Below are 22,592 nucleotides of genomic sequence, written 5' to 3' on the forward strand. Positions count from 1 at the left end.
CCTCCAACACTCTCCCAGGCAATGCATTCTAGACCTTCACCATCTCTGGGTAAAAAGGTTTTTCCTCAAATCCCCCCTAAAACTTCCACCCCTCACTTTTAACTTGTGTCCCCTTGTAACTAATCCTTCAACTAAGGGGAACAACTACTCTGTGTCTACCCTGAATATTTTGCAATAATGGTGGACATCTCGTCCAGTCAGAGGAAATTGAGGGGATAATTTTAAAGTTAAATTTGAAACTTTATTTATTAGTCACAAGTAAGGTTTACATTAACACTGCAATGAAGTTACAGTGAAATTCTCTCAGCAGCCAGTCCAGTCCCTGTTCAAGTCAATGCACCGAACCAGCACATCTCAGATTGTGGGAGGAAACCGGAGTACCTGGAGGAAACCCTTGCAGACACGAGGAGAATGTGCAAACTCCATACAGACAGTAACCCAAGTTGGGGATCGAACCCAGATCCCTGGCACTGTGAATCAGCAGTGCTAACCACCTGTGCTATCATACTGAGAATCAGTCCTGCAAGTGAAAAGTTTATGCTGGAGTGATCTATTTGTATTCCATAGCTGGAGTATTGCGACCAATTTTGGGAACCGCACTTTAGGAAGGATGTTTTGTCCTTGGAGAGAGGCCCACAAGATTTACTAGAAATGATATCACAGATGAAAGCCTACGGTTACGTGATGAGATTAGAGAAAGTAGGATTGCTATAATTAGAGCAGTAAAGGGAGATGTAAAAGAAGCAATCAAAATCATTAAGGCGTTTGATGAGTTAATAAGATGAAACCATTTCCACAAGCATAAGAATCAGTGCGCAAAGGACACAGATTGAAGGTGATTGGCATAAAAGCAAGGGCTGAGATTTTTTTTAAAAACATGGCAGGTTACAATGATCTGGAATGCACTGTCTGAAAGGGTAGTATACAGCTTACAGGACAGACACAGATCATTTCGTTCAATTGGTCTATGGCATCACGGACACCTCTGCCCAGCCTTCTTCATCGAATGTTTGAAAGAAGATTGGATATTTACTTGAAGGGGTTACCTTTGGAGTCTCAAGAATCTGTCCCCAGTCCCATCATTAAAGCAAATAAAGTTAAGAGGGTTATTCATGGACAGTGGCAGCCACTCCCAATGTCCCTGCAAAGTGCTGTAAACACAGTCAGTCAGGACAACTTGGAAAATCTCATCTTATGATGAAAGTTTGGGCATGCTGGGCCTGCATCCATTTGAGTTTAGAAGAATTAGAGACGATCTTATTGAAAAATACAAGATCCCAGGGAGGTCCTGACTGAGTGTTTCTCCCTGTGGGAGACCAGAGCTAGGGCACATAGTTTAAACATAAAGGGCGCGATCCTCCCAAGAAGATTCGAAGTATTGAGTTTGCGTGAAAACTGGAGTAAATCAAACTGTTTTTATTCCAATGGAGGTTCAGAGAAGAATCTCCCACACTGTATACTGCAGACAGCACCAGCATGATTTACTCCAAAGAGCTGGGAGTGGGGCCTCTTCCTGCTGTAGAGGCTGGTAGCAGAGCGCTGAGTAGGCCAGTGCACATATGTCGATCCGTCAGTGCCGAAATCGGCATATGCACACTGGCCCATCTCCAAGCCTCCCAATTGCTGGCCAGTTTCGACCTCCCCCTTCCCACATCTCCCCCCCTCCACAGGCCTGATCCCTCTCCCCCGACCAATCCTCTCTGCAGAGTGACAGTGGGACACCCCTCATCCCTACAGATCACGCCCTATTGGCCTATCTCCCAATTAGGCCCAACTACTTTCTGGTCAGGAAATGCAGAACTCTTCAATATACACACAGAACCTGGCCCATTCATGCCCCAATGCCACAGAAAAGAGTTCAATAATGAGCAGCAACTTGCGCCGAACTGCAATAAGTTTTACCATAAGACTGTGGGACATAGGACCAAAAATAGGCAATTGGGTCTGCTCCACCATTCAGTGAGATCATTACTAATCTGATATAATCCTCCGCTCCACTTTCTTACCATATCCCCAAAAGTCTTGATTCCCATCATGATTTTCAAAAATTCATTTGCAGGACATGGGTGCCACTGACTGGGCCAGCATTTATTGCCCATTCCTATTTGAGAGCAGCTAAGAGTCAACCATGTTGCTGTAGCTCTGAAGTCACATGTAGGCCAGGCCAGGTAAGGATGGCAGATTTCCATCTCTAAAGGATATTACTGACACCAGATAGGTTTTTCTGTCAATTGACAATGATTTTAAAGCCATCAGTAGATTCTTAATTCTAGATACTTTTTACTGAATTCAAATTCCACCATCTGCCAAGGCAGGGTTCGAACCCGGGTCCTCCGAACATGAGCTGAGTTTCTGGATTAATAGTCCAGCGATAATACCACAGAATCCTAAGGTACAGGAGGAAATGATTTGGCCCATCACGTCTGCACCGACCACAACCAAGGCTCTATCCCCATAACCCCATGTATCTACCCTAGCTTGTCCCCCTGACACCAAGGGGCAATTTAGCATCACCGATTCACCTAACCCACACATCTTTGGAGTGTGGGAAAAAAACTGAAGCACTCAGAGGAAACCCACATAGACACAAGGAGAACATGCAAACTCCACACAGACAGTGACCCTGAAACTGGGAGTTGAACCTGGGTCCCTGGCACCGTGACATAAGAACATAAGAAATAGGAGCAGGAGTAGGCCATCCAGCCCTTCGAGCCTGCCCCGCCATTCAATAAGATCATGGCTGATCTGTCGCTGCTCAGTTCCACTTTCCCGCCCTCTCCCCATAACCCTTAATCCCCTCTCTTATCAAAAACTCATCAACCCGCGTCTTAAAAATATTTAGCGAGGCAGCCTCCACCACTTCAACGGGCAGAGAATTCCAGAGATTCACCACCCTTTGAGTGAAGAAGTTCCTCCTCAACTCCGTTCTAAACCGCCCCCCTTTTATCTTGAGGCTGTGCCCCCTAGTCCTACTGTCTTTTTTGAGCGGGAAGAGTCTTTCCACCTCTATCCTATCCATCCCATTCATCATCTTATACGTCTCAATGAGATCTCCCCTCATTCTTCTAAACTCTAACGAGTACAAGCCCAGTTTATTCAGCCTCTCCTCATAGCTCAACCCCCTCAACTCCGGTATCAGCCTAGTAAACCTCCTCTGCACTCCCTCCAAGGCCAAAATATCTTTGCGCAAGTGCGGCGCCCAAAACTGCACACAGTACTCCAGCTGCGGCCTCACCAATGCCCTATACAGCTGCAGCAAGACCTCCCTACTTTTATATTCAATCCCCCTCGCTATGAAGGCCAGCATCCCATTCGCCTTCCTGACCACCTGCTGCACCTGCAAGCTGGGTATTTGCGACTCATGCACAAGGACCCCGAGGTCCCTCTGCACCGTCGCCTGCTGCAGTTTTTCGCCCCGTAAGTAATAGTCCTTCCTACCATTCTTCCTACCAAAGTGGACCACCTCACACTTGCCAACATTAAATTCCATTTGCCATTTCCTGGCCCATTCGCCCAGCCTATCTAGATCCTTCTGCAGACTCTCCACACCCTCCACACAATTTGCCGTTCCCCCAGTCTTGGTGTCATCAGCAAATTTCGACACTCTACACTCGGTTCCCTCCTCCAGATCATCTATATAAATGGTAAAAAGCTGAGGCCCCAGCACCGACCCCTGGGGCACTCCACTAGTCACCATCCGCCAATCCGAATAGCAAAATATTTGACGCAGCAGTGCTAACCACTGTGCCGCTCGAAAACTTACCATGGTTTCATGGTCATTGGTAGATTCTTAATTCCAGATTTTTAAAGTTGAATTCAAATTCCACCATCTGCCATGGCGGGATTCGAAACTGAATCCCTGGAATATTAGCTGAATTTCTGTATTAATAGTCTAGCGATAATACCACGAGGCCATCGCCTCCCTGATTAAAGAGCGAAATACTGCTGATGCTGGGAATATTAAAGAAGAACAGAAAATGCCAAATAAACACAGGTCTGGCAGCAGCTAGAGGGAGAGAAACAGCGTTAACATTGCAAGTTTACGCCCCTTCTACTGAACTGAGTTTTGAAGTGGACCAACAGGCTGATCAGCTATGTTTTTTTTAAACTGTATGAAGATTAAAGCTTTTAAGTTTGGTGTTCAGTTGACACTGAACCACAAGAGACAACTCAAGTAAACAATGACTCCCTGGGGTCTATTATCCATGTAAACAAATACGAAACAATTTGCCAATTCAAATAGGGCATTTAAATACAACACAGGGAAGATTTGAAAAGCAGAGGCAGTACTTGCTGTTGGAACACTGTTTCGAATTTAAATCTTTAAAACGTTAACAGCTTTTAGGAGTTAATGGAGTGCTGCTTATTTCCTACTGTCAAGCAAGTCAGGGGTGAAGAACACTCAGCCGACATAGGAATTTCGATTATATTTATATTCCAGCGATCTGTGTTAAAGCCCAGTGTCGGAAAAGAAAACACACCGAACTCCCCTCACACTTGCACTGCTCCGTTAAGCCTCACCCAGCCAAATCTTTCCTCAAGGGCGCCAATCTGAAAGGGCTGCCCGCCGCTCCCCTTCCCTCCCGCCGCCCGGGCCTCCTACTGGGGTCCGAGGTCTGACCCGGGGCCTCGGCATCCAAAAAGTAGAGGGAACCAAAACAAAAAGAACATGTTACACATAATCCCAAATAGAACAAGTTAAAGCAGCAACTAAAGAACACAAATGGAACAAAAATTAACAACAATATTTTAAATTGAACATTCCCACACTGTCGGGGAGGGGGAGTAAATATAAAATATTTTGGTCATTGGAAATAAACTTGTTTTTGTTTCTTTTGGAAGTTTTGAGGAAACTTTTCTACTCACAGTACATATGCTCAGGTAACTCCGAATCTTCCCCAAAACTTTCTGCAACAATGTTTCCAAACAGACAATTAATCGGATACAATGTTTCTCTCTCTCTCTCTGAACTTGTCCAATGTCCAAATTCTCCGCGATTTCTCAACCAAAGAGGGAGAAGTGACTGGGAAGAGGGGCAGCTCCCGCTCACAGAACACCCCCCACTCTCCGGTCCCTCCCTGTACCCGGGGAAGCCGCAGCTCCTTTGTCTGGTTCCTGCTTTGAATGGGACTGAGAGAGATAACACGCACCCTGATGCTATCTACCAATTGTAACCTCACTCTGCATCTCCTTCACTCTTATTACTTCCCACTGTCGTTTCTCTTTTTTTCTGGTCACAAACTTGTCACTCATCATTTTTTTTACGAAGAGAAACTTTTTGTTTGAAACTTTTCTTTCTGGAGCAACCATGCCACCTGCAGTCCACAATGCTCCACTGAGCAAAATGATTGTGAGCATTGAGAACTGTCCCTGCCACTGGGGACACTAGCCTAGTTATTCTTTTTACTTGACAAAAGGACGACTCTGTTTTTAGGAGGAGAGTGTTTGTTTGTTCATTGTTCAGTCCCTTACCACATCTGGCAAAATCCAGGGGTTGAAGTCTTTTTCCGTCACTTTTTTTTCACTGTAGGCATTGGACAGATGCAGAGTTGTGGTGATGGTTCTTGGGTTGGGACCGTAAGACGTTGGTGCGTTCTGCCCATCGATTCTGCTCTGCCATTCAATAAGATCATGACTGAACTGATGTGATAATCTTCAACTCCACTTTATCACCTAATCCGTTAAGGGTGGCATGATAGCACAGTGGTCAGCACTGCTGCTTCACAACGCCAAGGACGAGGGTTTGATTCCCGGCTTGGGTCTTTGTCTGTGTGGAGTTTGCATGTTCTCCCTGTGTCTGTGTGGGTTTCCTCCGAGTGCTCTAGTCTCTTCCCACATTCTGAAAGACGTGATTGTTAGATGTACTGACTTGAACAGGTGCCTGACTGTTGCCACTAGGGGAATTTCACAGTAACTTCATTGCAGTGTTAATGTAAGCCTTATTTGTGATGAATAAATAAACTACTTAAAGGGCAGCACGGTGGGGCAGTGGTAATCATAGAAACCCTACAGTGCAGAAGGAGGCTATTCGGCCCATCGAGTCTGCACTGATAACAATCCCACCTAAACCCAATCCCTGTAACCCCTCTAACCTACTCATCCCTGGACACTAAGGGGCAATTTAGCATGGCCAGTGCACCTAACCCACACATCTTTGGACTCATCACCGCTGCCACATTGCACCAAGAACCCAGGTTTGATTCCTGGCTTGGGTCATTGCCTGTGTGGATTCTGCATGTTCTCCCTGTGTCTGAATGGGTTTCCTCCAGGTGTTATAGTTCCCTTCCACAATCCAAAAATGTGCAGGTTAGGTGCATTAGTCATGCTAAATTCTCCCTTAGTGTACCCAAACAGGCACCAGAGTGTGGTGACTGGGGGATTTTCACATTCATTACCATATGAATGTAAGCCTACTTGTAAGTAATAAATAAATCTCTAAATGCATGAACCTTTACTCTGAGATTATGGCCTCTGCTCCTAGACTCTCCTGCAAGGGGAAACAACCTCTCAGCATTTGCCCTGTAATGCCCTCCGAGAATCTGATATGTCTTAATCAGGTTGCCTCTCGCTCTTCTGAACTCCAGTGAGCTCAAGTCCACCTACTCAACCTCAAGGAACATGTTCTCTTTTATGCTTCCTGAAGTCGGTGACAATCTCCTTCATTTTGTTGACATAGAGGGAGAGATTATTCTTGCTGCACCAGTTCACCAGATTCTCTATCTCATTCCTGTACTCTGTCTTGTCATTGTTTGAGATCTGTCCCGCTACGATGGTGTCATCAGCAAACTTGAAAATGGAATTGGAGGGGAATTTGGTCACACAGTCATACGTGGAAAAGGGGTACAGTAAGGGGCTGAGAACACAGGCTTGTGAGGCACCAGTGTTGAGGATGACAACATATCTACATGTGTTGTCACAGGTGAACCTCAGCATTACTTTTTAACTAAACAACTACTTTGCAATGGACTACCTCAATACAGTCTTACCACTGCTGTGCCACTGATAGGCAGTGATACATACACATTCAGTGTAGTATATTAGTTAATAAAGTCCTGCAACTTTTACTTCTTTGGCTTGGTTGTAAAACTATGCACTTACCTCTTGCTTAAATCTTCCTGATGACAATACACAATATATTGATTTAATTTGTGTTAATTTGTTGGTGTTTAGAACTGTGACTCTGAATAAAGGTGTCACTGTTTCACTTTCAATCCCCTTGTTGTGCACACTGTGATGGGAAATCATTCCACAGGCAAAATTCCAGACTTCCTGGTCACCCATTTAATTTTATTTTAAACACAGCTATCTCCAGAGTGTCTGGAATAATGTTGGTTTGATTTCCTGGTGAGAAGGTTAGCAGTATCCAATTTTTGAACAGACCCTGGCTGTGCCCAAAAAACCCATTCATTGCTCTGAGGACATAAGGATAAGAAGAATGATTGGATAATCAAGGCCAATTTGTCAGAAAATAAAACCCCTTTTTGACTTTGGAGCTCAAAAGAACAAAATAAAATTGATAAAGTTCTGAACCATTCACTCCGTAGAGTATCTTCCTTGGGGAGGCATCCTGATGAGCATCGGTAACCTACCTATCTTTCTGGTACCAAACACTGGAAATGTCTAGGAGAGCGAATTTTTAAAAGCTTCTCTCAACAGGTGTGTCAACTTCACTGGTTAGGCCAACATTTATTGCCCATATCTGAACTCTCTTGAGAAGGTGGTGGTGAGCTGCCTTCTTGAACCGCTGCTGTCCATGTGGTGTAGGTACACCCACAGTGCTGTCAGGGAGGGAGTTCCAGGAGATTGACCGAAGAGATAGTGAAGGATGCTGCGTTATAAGGGTGGCACAGTGGCACAGTGGTTAGCGCTGCTGCCTCACAGCGCCAGGGATCCGGATTCGATTCCTGGCTTGGGCATTGTCTGTGTGGAGTCGGTATGGTCTCCTCGTGTCTGTGTGGGTTTCCTCCAGGTGCTCCAGTTTCCTCCCACAGTCCAAAGATGTGAGAGTTAGATTGATTGGCCACGCTAAATTGACGCTTAGTGTGAGGGGAGACTAGCAGGGTCAACACGTGGGGCTACAGGGATATAGGCTAGGTGGGATTATGGTCAGTGCAGACTCAATGGGCTGAATGGCCTCCTTCTGCACTGCAGGGATTCTATGATAAGAGGAGATCTCCCACAGCTTAGTAAAAAGTCTCCATGCTTGCTGTTTTGCTGCTAATGTGATTAGTTGCAGAAAAGTAATAGTGGGTGGCACGGTGGCACACTGGTTAGCATTGCTGCCACACAGCGCCAGAGACCTGGGTTTATTCCCGGCTTGGGTCACTATCTATACGAAGTCTGCATGTTCTCTCTGTATCTGTATGGGTTTCCTCCGAGTGCTCTGGTTTCCTCCCACAGTCTGAAAAACGTGCTGGTTAGGTACATAGGCCATGCTAAATTCTTTCTTAGTGTACCCAAACAGGTGCCAGAATGTGGTGACTAGGGCAATTTCTCAGTAATTTCATTGCACTGTTAATGTAAGCCTACTTGTGACACTAATAAATAAACTTTTCTTTTAAAGTTTAATGGAGTGAATTTTCCCATTCTGTCCACCACCAGTGGGCGAGGGGTGGACCATGGAAAGATCCATGGACCTCGAGCGGGATTGTCCAGTTTCAAGGCAAGAGCAGCCAGAAAACCCTGCCCAGTGTAAGAGCATAAGAACATAAGAAACAGGAGGAGGAATAGGCCATCTAGCCCTTCGAGCCTACCCCGCCATTCAATAAGATCATGGCTGATCTGAAGTGGATCAGTTCCACTTTCCCACTTTCTCCCCATAACCCTTAATTCCCTTGTCTATCAGAAACCTATCTACCCATGACTTAAATATATTTAGCGAGGTAGCCTCCACCACTTCAACGGGCAGAGAATTCTAGAGATTCACCACCCTTTGAGTGAAGAAGTTCCTCCTCAACTCTGATCTAAACTGCCCCCCTACTTATCTTGAGGCTGTTTCCATAATACGTTTCCATCCATTCCCAATGTTTTTTTAAAAGGCAGAAATAGATTTGTTTCTCCACTGCCTGCTGAACGGCTACTGAACCGAACATTGAAAGAGCTACTGTTACTATTTTCATAGGAAGGAAAGATTTCTTTCAGCTCCTTCCCTCTTTCCTAGTCCTTCTGAAGCTGGTCACCCAGAGAGCCTCTCCCCAGTCTTTGCAACGGTGTTGTTCAGAGCTGACCACAGGGGGATGGATGCTCAAGATCAGCAACTTGCATCCAGCAGCAAAAGTTCACAAGAAGCCCAGGGCTGAGTCTAAATATGGACAGTGAAGCATAAGAGGAGATATTTTTGCAGGATGGGTGGCAGGGGTTGGTGCCAGAGTTAAATTATTAGTCACAATTTAGGCTGACATTAACATTGCAATGAAGTTACTATGAAATTCCCTGAGTCGCCACAGTCCAGTGCCTGTTTGGGCCAATGCACCAAACCAGCACAACTTTCAGGCTGTGGGGGAAAACCCAAGCAGACACGGGGAGAACATGTATTCTCAGCACAGACAGTGACTCAAGTTGGGAATCAAACCCAGGTTCCTGGCACTATGAAGCAGCAGTGCGAACCACTGTGCTATCATGCCACCCCTCAAAAAAAACCTTGCTCAAAAAAAGTAGACCTAAAAAAGGATGGTGAAGTGGAGGAGTGTGGGGAGGGCAAGACCATCGATAGCAGGGTAAAGAGACATAGACACAGAGGAGGCCAGAATCAGGAATGGAGAGTTGTGGGGGGGTGGATATGGGTGTGATGGCTTTGTATAACGGAAGAGGTAGGGGAGAAGGTGGCTCAGTGGTATTGTCACTGGACTACCAGGCTGGAGAGCCAGGCCAATGCTCTGGGACATGGGTTGAAATCCCAACCCACAGCTAGTGGAATTTGAATTCAGCTGATAAATCTGGAATTAAAAGCTCATCACCAGTGACGGTCACCATGTGACCATCATCAGTTATTGTATAAAAGCCCATCGGGGTCACTAATAGGGCAGCAGGGTGGCACAGCACCAGGCAGCCAGGGTCTCCTCATGTCTGCATGGGTTTCCTCCAGGTGCCTCAGTTTCCTCCCACAGTCCAAGATGTGTAGGATATGTTGATTGACCATGCTAAATTGCCTCTTAGTGTCAAGGGGATTAGCAGGGTAAATATGTGGGTTTACAGAGATAGAATCAGAGGATCATAGAATCCTTACAGTACAGAATGGGGCCATTCAGCCCATAGAGTCTGTACCGACTACAATCCCATCCAGGCCCTATTCCTGTAACGCTACACATTTACCCTGCTCATCCCCTTGGCACGAGGATCAATTTAGCATGGCCAATCCATCTAACCCGCACATCTTTGGACTGTAGGAGGAAACCAGAGCACCCAGAGGAAACCCACGCAGGCACAGGGAGAAAGTAGATTGTCGTCTGTACAGGCTCGATGGACCGAGATGTCTCCTTCTGCATTGTAGGATTTCTATAATTCTATCAGACAGGGAGAGGGGAATGTCTTCTCTCTCATTCCGCCCATCTCCATCCTGCTCAGTCACCCCTTCCTACGATTGATCTCAATGATACCATCCACACTCACATACATAGAGTCATAGAGATTTACAGCATGGAAACAGGCCCTTCGGCCCAACTTGGCCATAGCGCCTTTTTTTTTAAACCCCTACACTAGTCCCAATTGCCTGCATTTGGCCCATATCCCTCCAAACCCAACATACCCATGTAACTCTCTAAATGCTTTTTAAAAGACAAAATTGTGCCTGCCTCTACAACTACCTCTGGCAGCTTGTTCTAGACATTCACCACCGTCTGTGTGAACAAATTGCCCCTCTGGACACTTTTATATCTCTCCCCTCTCACGTTAAACCTATGCCCTCTCGTTTTAGACTTCCCTATCTTTGGGAAAAGTTATTGACTATCTAGCTGATCTGTATCACTCATTATTTTTTAGACCTCTATAAAGTCACCCCTCAGCATCCTACGCTCTGGAAAAAAAAGTCCCAGTCTATACAGCCTCTCCATATAGCTCAATCCATCAAGTCCAGGTAGCATCCTAGTAAATCTTTTCTGCACTCTTTCTCGTTTAATAATATCCTTTCTATAATAGGGTGACCAGAAGTGCATGCAGTGTTCCAAGTGTGGCCTTACCAATGTCTTGTACAATTTCAACAAGATGTTCCAATTCCTGTATTCAATGTTCTGACCGATGAAACCAATCATGCCGAATGCCTTCTTCATCATTATGTCCACCTGTGACTCCACTTTCAAAGAGCTATTAACTTGTACCGCTAGATCTCTTTGTTCTGTAACTCTCCCCAATACCCTACCATTAACTGAGTAAGTCCTACCCTGGTCAACCTATCAAAATGCATCACCTTACATTTGTCTAAATTAAACCCCATCTGCCAATCATCAGCTCACTGGCCCAATTGATCAAGATCCCATTGCAATTGGTGATAACTTTCTTCACTGTCCACTATGTCACCAATCTCACTAACAATGCCTCCTGTATTCTCATTCAAATCATTAATATAAAGGACAAATAACAGTGGATCCAGCACTGATCCCTGAAGCACACCGCTGGTCACAGGCCTCCAGTTTGAAAAACAATTCTCTGCAACCACCCTCTGGCTTCTGTCAAGAAGCCAATTTTGTATCCATATAGATACCTCACCCTGGGTCCTATGAGATCTAACCTTATGCAACAATATACCATAAAGGTACCTTTGTCAAAGACCTTGCTAAAATCCATGTAGACAACATCAACTGCACTGGCCTCATCTACCTTCTTGGTTACCCCTTCAAAAAACGCAATCAAATTTGTGAGACGTGATTTTCCACTCTCAAAGCCATGCTGACTGTCCCTCAATGTTCGTGTAGAAAATAAGCAGGGCCTTGGGTGATCCACTGATAGTTTAGAAAAAGTCAGGAGGATAAGCATGAAGAAAACGGCATGAAACTTAACATGTGCATGTGCATGTTTGAACTTAGAAGGACATTGATGGTATGGCTCTCCATAGTATAATGTGGTATCATAGAATCAGGGTGGCACGGTGGCACAGTGTTTAGCACTGCTGTCTCAGAGTGCCAGGGACCTGTGTTCGATTCCCGGCTTGGGTCACTGTCTGTGTGGAGTCTACATGTTCTTCCCGTGACTGCATGGGTTTCCTCCGGGTGATCTGGTTTCCTTCCACACTCCAAAGATGTGCAGGTTAGGTTGATTGGCTGTAGTAAACTGACCCTAGTGTCAGGGGAACTAGCAGGGTAAATACATGATGTTACAGGGAGCCTGTGTGGGATTGTTGTCAGTACAGGTGCAATGGGCCAAATGGTCTCTTTCTGCACAGCAGGGATTCTGTGTGATGGATATAATCACTTTGTTGTCTGGTTAACACGTGACAGCACAACAGTGAAGGGGTTTTATTTTAGCAGGCACTTTCTCTCTCCTTTTGCCAGACACAGTTAATCACATTAAATACATTGGAAGCATCTGTTACTTTGGGCTGGAAATTTCCACTCACTGAATACTGAGGGCTGAGTTACAATTCAGCCTTGGCAAGGCGGAACAAACCGATCAGTTTGTTTACCTCGTCCTCACTAATCCCTTATTGCGGTTCCTTTGGCCCCTTCGCAGATCATTGCAACTTCTCCTTAATCCACTGACCAGCTACACTGCAAAAAGACCCTGACGGAGATTACTTAGGATGGTTTCCACATTAAAGTCAGCTGCCAAGCAGGAAATACTCAATGATTTGACTAAAAAGAACCAAGGGGGTGAAAAGAAGGTATGCTAAAGAAAGATCCTCACCAACAGAACATTAGAAATGATTTAGGGGCAGCAAAACAGAGGAGTTGATGGGTCAGCCAATTGCAAGGTGAACTCCTGTGTCTGAAGATGTCTTCAAAACATCAGTCCAGGATGACTAAGGTTGCCAGTGAAGATCTCTCATTGTCTAGGGGCCATGTTTAAATCTTTCAATGTAAAGCTACAAACCATTGAATTGGGATTGCAACAGTTCCCAGGTTACTCTGGAATCATAGCATTCTTACAGTGCAGAAGGAGGCCATTCAGCCCATTGGGTCTATACCGAATTTCTGATAGACTATCTTACCCAGGCCCATTCCCCCACGCTATTCCCATTATCCCACACATTTTCGCTGGCTAATCCATCTAACCGACACACCTTTGGATGCTAAGAGGCAATCTAGCATGGGCAATCCATCTAACCCGCACACCTTTGGAGTGTGGGAGGAAACCAGAGCACCCAGAGGAAACTCATGCAGACATGGGGAGAATGTGCAAACTGCACATAGATACTGACCCAAGGCCGGTATTGAACCTAGATCTCTGGGACTGTGAGGCAGCAGAGCCAACCACTGTGACACCATGACCATCGGTTTATCTGAAGCTTTCTGTGAGCACTGTGTCGGACTCCAAATTTCATTAACTCCAACGCAGAGTTATTGTTTGAAAAATTTACTAATTGGAGGTTCCACACTGCCATCAGAGATCCATGTCCCTCTGGGAGAGCTCCAGTTTTGTGTTCTAACTAATACAATTTTGATTTGAGTTAGACTGAAGTTGACACATTTGGCCTGAGCAACATTATCAAGCAAAGTGGGTTAATTGAGTTTTTATTCAGCCATGGGACATGGGAGTCGCTGGCTGGCCAGCATTTATTGCCCATCCCGAGTTGCCCTTGAGAAGGTGGTGGTGAGCTGCCTTCTTGAAACACTGCAGTCCACCCATGGTTGGTTGGCCCATAATGTCGTTAGGGAGGGAATTCCAGGGTTTTGACGCAGCGACTGTGAAGGAATGGCTATATATTTCCAAGACAGGATGGTGGGTGGCTTGGAGGGGAACTTGCACGTGGTGGTGTTCCCATATATCTGCTGCCCTTGTCCTTCGAGATGGAAACAGTCATGGATTAGGAAGGTGCTGTCTAAGGATCTTTGGTGAATTTAGGCATCTTATAGATAGTACACTTTGCTGCTACTGAGCGGTGGTGGTGGAGGGATTGATTGTTTGTGGATGAGATGCCATTCAAGGGGGTTGCTTTGTCCTGGATAGAGTTGAGCTTGAGTGTTGGAGCTGCACCATCCAAGCAAGTGGGGAGTATTCCAACACACTCCTGACTTGTGCCTTGTAGATGGTGAACAGGCTTTGGGGAGTCAGGAGGTGAATTACTCGCCACTGTGATCCTAGCCACTGACCTGATCTTGTAGCCACTCTGTTTATATGGCGAATCCAGTTGAGTTTCTGGTCAATGGTGACCCCAAGGATGTTGACAGTGGGGGATTCAGTGATGGCAACCACACTGAATGTCAAGGGGTGGTGGTTAGACTGTGTCTTATGGGTGATGATCGTTGTCTGGCATTTGTGTGGGATGAATGCTACTTGCCAGTTGTCAGCCCAAGCCTCGATATTGTCCAGATCTTGTTGCTTTTGAACATGAACTGTTTCAGTATCTGAGACGAAGCTGAACATTGTGCAATCATCAGTGAATATCCACACTTCTGACTTTATGATGGAGGGAAGGCCACTGATGAAGCAGCTGAAGATGGTTGCAACACTCATCAGACATAACCAAATTAAATGGCTGAATAGACTGTGACATTCAATGGATGACTCCTGCTCCTACGTTCATGAACAAAATGCAAAATTTCGCACAATTCCTTCTAATATCCACTCCTAATTTTATTAACATTTGGAGAGTGAATATTGGTGAGGTTACTAGGAAGAAGAATCTAGCTAGTTGTAACTGGTGACAACTTTGTATTGGTTGTAATGTGACCAGTGGGAACAAAATCTAAGGGTCAGCTGACCCAGTAAACCATGGAACCAATTACGGAATGATGTACTAGTCAGCTGACCAGCTGGTTCACTATTTAGAATTGTGGGGAGCTTGGAGTGGCCCAGGACAAGGCCTCACATTTGGAGTAATGATGTTTCCTTATTAAACCCTTTTTTATATTTATAAGTTGGAGTAAGTTTTGTTGTATTTTCTTATCTGCATTTTTGAAGAGTTCCTTCTGAAGAGACACAATTGAGTCCAATGAAGAAAAAGTAACCAAGTTAACTTGTGTGTAACTGATGCAGAAGTGCCCAGATTAGTGGTGATACAAGATCACATCAGTTAACCATCCCCTGTAATCAGAATAAGATAGTGCTCTCCATAATGATGCAATGTGCACTCCACAGAAACACTGATAATTGTATCAAGCAGCAGAAATGGACAGCAAGCAAAATTCTAATAGTTTTTTTTTGGAAATGGTAAGGACCAGATCATAAACTTTGAGGTATTTTATGAAGTTAGCCAAGATCCTAACATTTACATTCGATTTTGGCATTAGGGTGAGCAGAAACTGTTTCACTCCAGGTATAATTCAAGTGACCCACTAGGAAGCTTTTATTAAAACAAACTTTAAGAACGCAGAATATAATAAAAATAATTAGCATAACTTTTATCAATTAAAATACTTAAACATGAAAGTATAATTCTTAGCAGCTGGCTATCTCTGTTGTTCCGATTTCACTGTATCCCCCACAGACATGAATCACTTCTTTAGAACCAGTTAACGCAAAAACCCAAATATGATTATGTGGTGCTAGACTTCCAGCATTTTGCCATTTCTGGAGTGTGGTTCAGACAAACACCTGTCTTCTAATTTTTATCAGCAACTTCCAGAGAAAGCTCCATCCCCAAAACAGTAGAACCTCAAAGAAAGATATTAAATTCTTGGCAGATTCAGTCTCCACTTTAAACCCAGCAAGAGATACAGAGAAAGCAGCCTGTTTCTTAAGGTCCCAAAAATCAGACTGTCTTGAGTTTTCTGTGAAAGCCTAGCTTCACCCAGTCACATGAATTTACCAGTCAATCAACCTAATCAAGCCCTACTCTAATATCCCAGGGGAAAACACAAAATAACAGAACCCTGCATTAGTTCAGATTAAAGCACTGCAGCAGTTAAAACCAATTATGCTGCCGCAGTAACATTACAGTGCTGCTAAATCCAGGCAAAATGGCTTTGAATGCGTGGAATAGATCCTGCACAAGAAACATGATTAAATTTCCGAGAGACACAACATCTTCACAAAAATTAAGCTGGTATTTATTACTTATCCCAAGTTTCTCTGAGAAGCTATTGGTGGGTCTCCTTTACGAACCACTGTGAGTTTTGATACAACTGAATGGCTTGTATGGCCACTTCAGGGGATGGTTAAAAGTCAATCTCATTGATATAGGCCCAGGGCCACATTAGCCCAGATTGGGTAATGATTGCAGGTTTCCTTCCCTTCCAATTATCTGTGATCCAGTCAGCTTTCCATAACAGACCAACCGCAAAAAATTACAAAGAGTGTGAATGAAGCCCAGTCCATCACTCAAAGCAGCCTCCCATCCATTGACTCTGTCTACTCTTCCTGCTAACTCGGAAAAGCAACCAGCATAATCAAGGACCCAGGCACCGTGGACATTCTCTCTTCCACCTTCTTCCATTGGGAAAATGATACAAAAATCTGAGATCACAACCAACCGACTCAAAAACAGCTTCTTCCCTGCTGCCATCAGACTTTTGAATGGAACTACCTCATGCTAAGTTGATATTTCTCTACATCCTATCTATGATTGTAACACTACATTCCGTACTCTCTCCTCTCCTTCTCTGTGAACGGTATGCTTTGTCTGTATAGCGCGCAAGAAACAATACTTTTCACTGTATACTAATACATGTGACAATAATAAATCAAATCAAAACAAATGAAAAATCAAATCAAGGTTCGTGGTCACTTTCTTGATAACAACTTTTAATTTCCAGATTTTATTTTTAAATAAAACACATATTCAAGTTATTCAGAATTTTTTTTGAGGAATGGTTTAAGTTTAAGTGATGATATGTCTTTGTTTAAATGTTAGTGATACATAGGTTGTGCAAATGTGCTACAGTGGCACTGCTGCACTGATGCACAACTTCTTAACTTTGGTCTTTCAGATAACATGATAACAGCATAAAGAGAGGGCGCCAGCAGCACCTACAGGCAAAGCTTTATTACTGCACAGAACATTATTTTTGTTTTTGCTTCAATTTTCTCCATAAATAACACAACGTTAGCAGTTGTTAAAAGCACAGGACAAAAAACATCAAATGACAAGTTTTTAAAAGCACTGCTTTGGATTTTAGAACAAAGAACAAAGAACAAAGAACAACCCAGCACGGGAAACAGGCCCTTCGGCCCAATGAGCCTGCGCCGCAACTAACAGCAGATTTATTTAGCAATAAAAGAAATAACATGCATTTCTATAGAATTTGACAGTGCAGAATGAGGCCATTTGGCCCATCAAGTCTGCACCGACCACAATCCCACCCAGGTCCGATCCCCATTACCTCTCAGCTAGTCCCCATGACACAAAGGGGCAACTTGGCCTGGTCAATCAACCTAACTTGCACATCTTTAGACTGTGGGAGGAAACTGAAGCACCCAGAGGAAACCCATGCAGACATGGGGAGAACGTGCAAACTCCACACAGACAGTGATCCAAGCTGGGAATCGAACCTGGGTCCCTGATACTGTAAAGCAGCATTTTCATTGTATAAATTTGTGATTTGTGGCCCTCTGTACTCTCATTTGTTCAACCTAGTGATTCCAAATAAACCTGTTGGACTTTAAGCTGGTGTTGTGAGATTTCTTACTGAGCTTACCCAGTCCAACGTCAGCATCGCCACATCAACCTAATTGTGGAAACAGTAACATCTGAAAAAAGAATAAAGGCATTTTGTTTGCTATGATTCAGTTCAGTTATAATAATTATGCTCAGTAGCAATGATCATAAAATACAACAGCTGGTAAAAACAGAATATCATATTGGAGCATTCAATTTTCCCAACGTAGTCTGTTATTCAAAATCATCTTGCAAAGGCAGGCTCATGCATGGGAATACCTCAATCAGGTACTGACAGAATTTTCAAGTTATGGCTGCGAGACTTCACCATCAAATAACAACAATACTTGAATTGGTGTAACATGGCATGGTAGTGCACTGGTTGGCATTGCTGCTTCACAGCGCCAGGGACCCAGGTTCGATTCCCGGCTTGAGTCACTATCTGTTTGCATGTTCTCCCTGTGTCTGCGTGGGATTCCTCCGGGCACTCCGGTTTCCTTCCACAGTCTGAAAGTCGTGCTGGTTAGGTGCATTGGCCATGCTAAGTTCTCCCTCAGTGCCAGAGTATGGGGACTAGGGGATTTTCATAGTAACTTCATTGTGGTGTTAATCTAAGTCTGCTTGTGACATTAGTAATAAACTGTATTAAAAAAATCCTTAATTTAGATAAACGGCCCATGGTGTTTCACTGAGGAGTGAGGAAAATGGGTGTCAAGTGAAGGGAGGAATGGTTAGATGGGGAGTCCAGGAGGCTCGTTTAAAGAGGGTGAGGACCTTAAAAGTTAAAATTGTAAATAGTGAAGATAGGTGGGTTTAGGGAGGGTCAAACTATTGAACTGAGGCAGCTGCAGAAACTGCCATCAAGCAATGAGCGTGAGGGATGTCGCATAGTGCTAATGTTAATCGATGAGTGATTCAGAGAATCATAGAATCTCTACAGTGCAGAAGCAGCCATTCAGCCCATTGAGTTTGAACTGACTCTCTGACATACTATCCTACCTAAGCCATGTCTCCTGCCCTATCCCTGTAACCCCACAAATTTATCATGGATAATCCATCTAAATTACATATCTTGGGAAAGTAAGGAGCAATTTAGCACGGCCAATCCACCTAACATGTCTTGGGATGGTGGGAGGAAACTGGAGCACCTGGAAGAAACCAACGCAGACAATGGGAGAATGTGCAAACTCCATACAGACAGTCACCCAAGGCCAGAATGGAACCCAGGTTCCTGGGGCTGTGAGGTTGCTGTGCTAACCACTGTGCAGGCATTCCACTCCTGTCCAAAGGCCTGGACAAATGTTCTGCAGTTATGATCACTGGGGGGGAAATATAAATTTGAATTAATGTGTCTGTTAGTCTCATTAATGATCATCATGAAACTACTGAATTGTTGTAACAACTCATCCGGTTCAGCAATGTTCTTTGACAGGACCTAGGGGAGGGAGAGACATCTGCTGTCAAGTCCTTCACTGGTCTGACCTACATGTGACTCCAGACCCACAGCAATTTAATTGATTCTTACCTGTCCTCTGAAGTGGCCTAACAAGCTACTCAGCTATAGGTAGTTCACTACCTGCTCAAGGTTAAAGAGGGATGGGCAACATTTTCTGATGTTGCCTGTGACACTCACATCCCAAAAACCAATATAAGAAAGAGGTTGGAATTGGAGAAATGGAATGTTTGTGAGACCAGTCAGTATAGCATTTGGGAAAATTACAGATGGAGCCAGAGGTGATGTTTTTGATTTGATTTATTACTGTCACACGTATTGGTATACAGTGAAAATTATTGTTTCTTGAGCGCTATACAGAAAAAGCATACCATTCATAGAGAAGGAAAGGAGAGTGCAGAATGTAGTGTTACAGTTATAGTGAGGGTGTAGAGAAAAGATCAACTTAATGCAAGGTAGGTCCATTCAAAAGTCTAACAGCAGCAGGGAAGAAGCTGCTCTTGAGTCAGTTGGTACATGGCCTCAGATTTTCGTTTTTCCTGATGGAATAAGGTGGAAGAGAAAATGTCCAGGGTGCATGGGGTCCTCAATTATGCTGGCTGCTTTGCAGAGGCAGCGGCAAGTGTGGACAGAGTCAATGGATGAGAGGATGGTTGATGTTACTGTCTACATAAATCTCCCAAATCAGCACTTGTGAGTTCTACAGATACCACCTCATTATTTACTGGGGGAGGCAGTGACATAGTGATATTATCACTGGACTAGTAATCCAGGGACCCAGAGTAATGCTTTGGGGACCCATGGTTTACGGCAGGTTATGAAATCGAATTCAATAAAAATCTAAAATTCAAAGTCTAATGATAACCATTGTCGACTGTTGTAAAAAACTCATCTGGGTCACTAATGTCCTTTAGGGAAGGGAAATCTGTCATTATCTTTAGCTGGTCAGTGCCTGTATGTAACTCTAGATCTCCAATGTGGTTGACTCTTCAATGCCCACAGGGTTGGGCAATGAATGCTGGCCCAGTCAGCGACACCCTCATCCCATGGATTTACGAAAAAATTTTACTGTTTTCCATTTTTACTAGAACAAAGATCAAAGGAAATTACACCACAGGAACAGGCCCTTCAATCCTCCAAGCCTGCACCGACCATGCTGCCCGTCTGAACTAAAATCCCCTTCTGGGGACCATATCCCTCTATTCCCGTCCTATTCATGTATTTGTCAAGAGGCCCCTTAAAAGTCACTATCATATCTGCTTCCACTACTTCCCATGGCAGCGTGTTCCAGGCACCCACCACCCTCTGTGTAAACTTGCCTCGTACGTCTCCTTTAAACATTGCCCCTCACACCTTAAATCTATGCGCCCTAGTAAATGACTCTTTCACCGTGAGAAAAAGCTTCTGACTATCCACTCTGTCCATGCCCCTCATTATCTTGTAGACTTCGATCAGGTTGTGTCTCAACCTCTGTTGTTCCAATGAGAACATTGCAAGTTTCTCCAACTTCTCCTCAAAGCTAATGCCCTCCACATAAGGCAACATCCTGGTAAATCTTTTCTCTACCTCCAAAGCCTCCACATCCTTCTGGCAGTGTGGCGACCAGAAATGAACACTATATTCCAAGTGTGGCTAACTAAGGTTCTATAAAACTGCAATATGACTTGCCAATTTTTAAACTGAATGCCCTGGCCGATGAAGGCAAGCATTCTGTACGCTTTCTTGACTATCTTCTCCATTTGCATTGCCGCTTTCAGTGACCTTTGTACCTGCACGACCAGATCCCTCTGCCTATCAATATACTTAAGAGTTCTGCCATTTCCTGTATATTTCCTAACTGTATTCGACTTTCCAAAATTCATAAGAACATAAGAAATAGGAGCAACAGTAGGCCATCTAGCCCTTCGAGCCTGCCCCACCATTCAATAAGATCATGGCTGATCTGAAGTGGATCAGTGACACTTTCCCGCTTTCTCCCCATAACCCTTAATCCCCTTGTCTGTCCAAAATCTATCTATCCTATCTATATATTTAGCGAGGTAGCCTCCACCACTTCAACGGGCAGAGAATTCCAGAGATTCACCACCCTTTGAGTGAAGAAGTTCCTCCTCAACTCCGATCTAAACTCCCCTCCCCCTTATCTTGAGGCTGTGCCCTCGAGTCCTGCTGTCCTTTGAGTGGGAAGAATCTCTCTACCTCTAGCCTATCCATCCCCTTCATTATCTTACACGTCTCTAGAAGATCCCCCCTCATCCTTCTAAACTCCAACATTACCTCACGTTTGTCCAGATTAAGCTCAATCTGCCATCTCTCCGCCCAAGTCTCCAACCGATCTATATCCTGTTGTGTCTCTGATGGTCTTCATTGCTAACTGCAAATCCACCAATCTTTGTGTCATCGGCAAACTTTCTAATCAAACCTTCTCCTCCAAATCATTTATAGATATATTACAAATAGCAAAAGTCCCAGCACTGATCCTGGAGGAACGCCACTTGTCACAGCCCTCCATTCAGAAACTGTATTATTCGACTTTACATTGTATTAACTTCCTATATTCCTATTCGCCTGATCGTTGCTGCTTGTGGTGGGGGGAGGATCCAAATATATGAAAGTAGGATGAGAGGGGAAGCCGAAACTGTTTTAATGCGAATTATTTTCCTTTAAGCACAGGAGGGGAGGGGAAGAGAAGTCGCTGACCAAAAAAACAGCCACTAACAAACTCGCTCCTTTGAAAGGCACACACGGGAGGGTTGATTGGGCTGCTTTTGCCGCCACTTGTGGCGCCCCGAAGGAGAGGCGAGGGTGGAACGTAAACATCTCCTTGCAGCATTTCCCAGTCCGGGTACAGAGCAAAGAGGCAAGGCAGCAGGTGGAGACACAGCAGACCAAGCGCAGCGCTGAGAGAGCCGGGCAGTGACTGCTTCCCAAGGTAAGCAAACAAGTCTTGATCTGCAAACCGTCCCGTTTAATGACTAACTCTGCACGTTTAAAACTGCCTTCTTTCAGATCTTTCCCCAAGTGATCGCGTTAATCATTATAGAACCGGAAACTTTTTCAATTGACAGATAAGTGATTACTTACCCGCTGTGCATATCCACTTTAAAATTGGGGAATCGTCTGTTTATTTCGGGGGGTTGGCATAAACTGTCATTGTTATAATTTTCACCCTGTCAACTGTACAAAGTTGGTTGCCTTTAACTTGCCAGGCAAGTTCTGTGTGCAGGGCGGGTTAATCTACTGTTTTATCTCCCGGAAAGATTAAGTTATTTGTTTAGGAATTCAAAATGAGCCCTTTTTACAAGTGAAGCGAGAAGGATATTTGTGTCTGTGGTTCTGTTTTTCTCCCACAGTGTGTCTGCTCCAGTAATTATTACAAAACAGCTGCAGGAGAAAATGGGCCATTCACTCTGAGTATCAGGTTCATATCAACTTATACGTGTCCTTTTCAAAAAC

General features: G+C 44.4%; 1 protein-coding gene across 2 annotated transcripts in view; it reads right to left on the minus strand.

The window, feature by feature from the left end:
• gpsm1b (G protein signaling modulator 1b) overlaps positions 1 to 22,325 on the minus strand; it is a 290,004-nt gene extending 267,679 nt beyond the window's left edge. Inside the window, exons 1-2 of one of the 2 annotated variants that reach the window (XM_080212356.1) lie at positions 22,221 to 22,325; positions 17,727 to 17,778 (exon numbers count right to left, since the gene is read on the minus strand). Coding sequence is in view for 1 of the 2 variants with exons in the window: in XM_080212354.1 (XP_080068480.1) it covers positions 4,867 to 4,873 (7 nt within the window). In the remaining variant the exon portion in view is untranslated. Of the gene's footprint in view, positions 1 to 4,866; positions 5,150 to 17,726; positions 17,779 to 22,220 lie in introns of those variants that run through there. The other variant, XM_080212354.1, reaches the window with a different exon arrangement.
• Positions 22,326 to 22,592: the final 267 nt, after the last annotated feature.

Source organism: Carcharhinus amblyrhynchos, chromosome 25 (assembly GCF_965287045.1).
Source record: "Carcharhinus amblyrhynchos chromosome 25, sCarAmb.v2.hapA, whole genome shotgun sequence".
Lineage (NCBI taxonomy): Eukaryota > Metazoa > Chordata > Chondrichthyes > Carcharhiniformes > Carcharhinidae > Carcharhinus > Carcharhinus amblyrhynchos.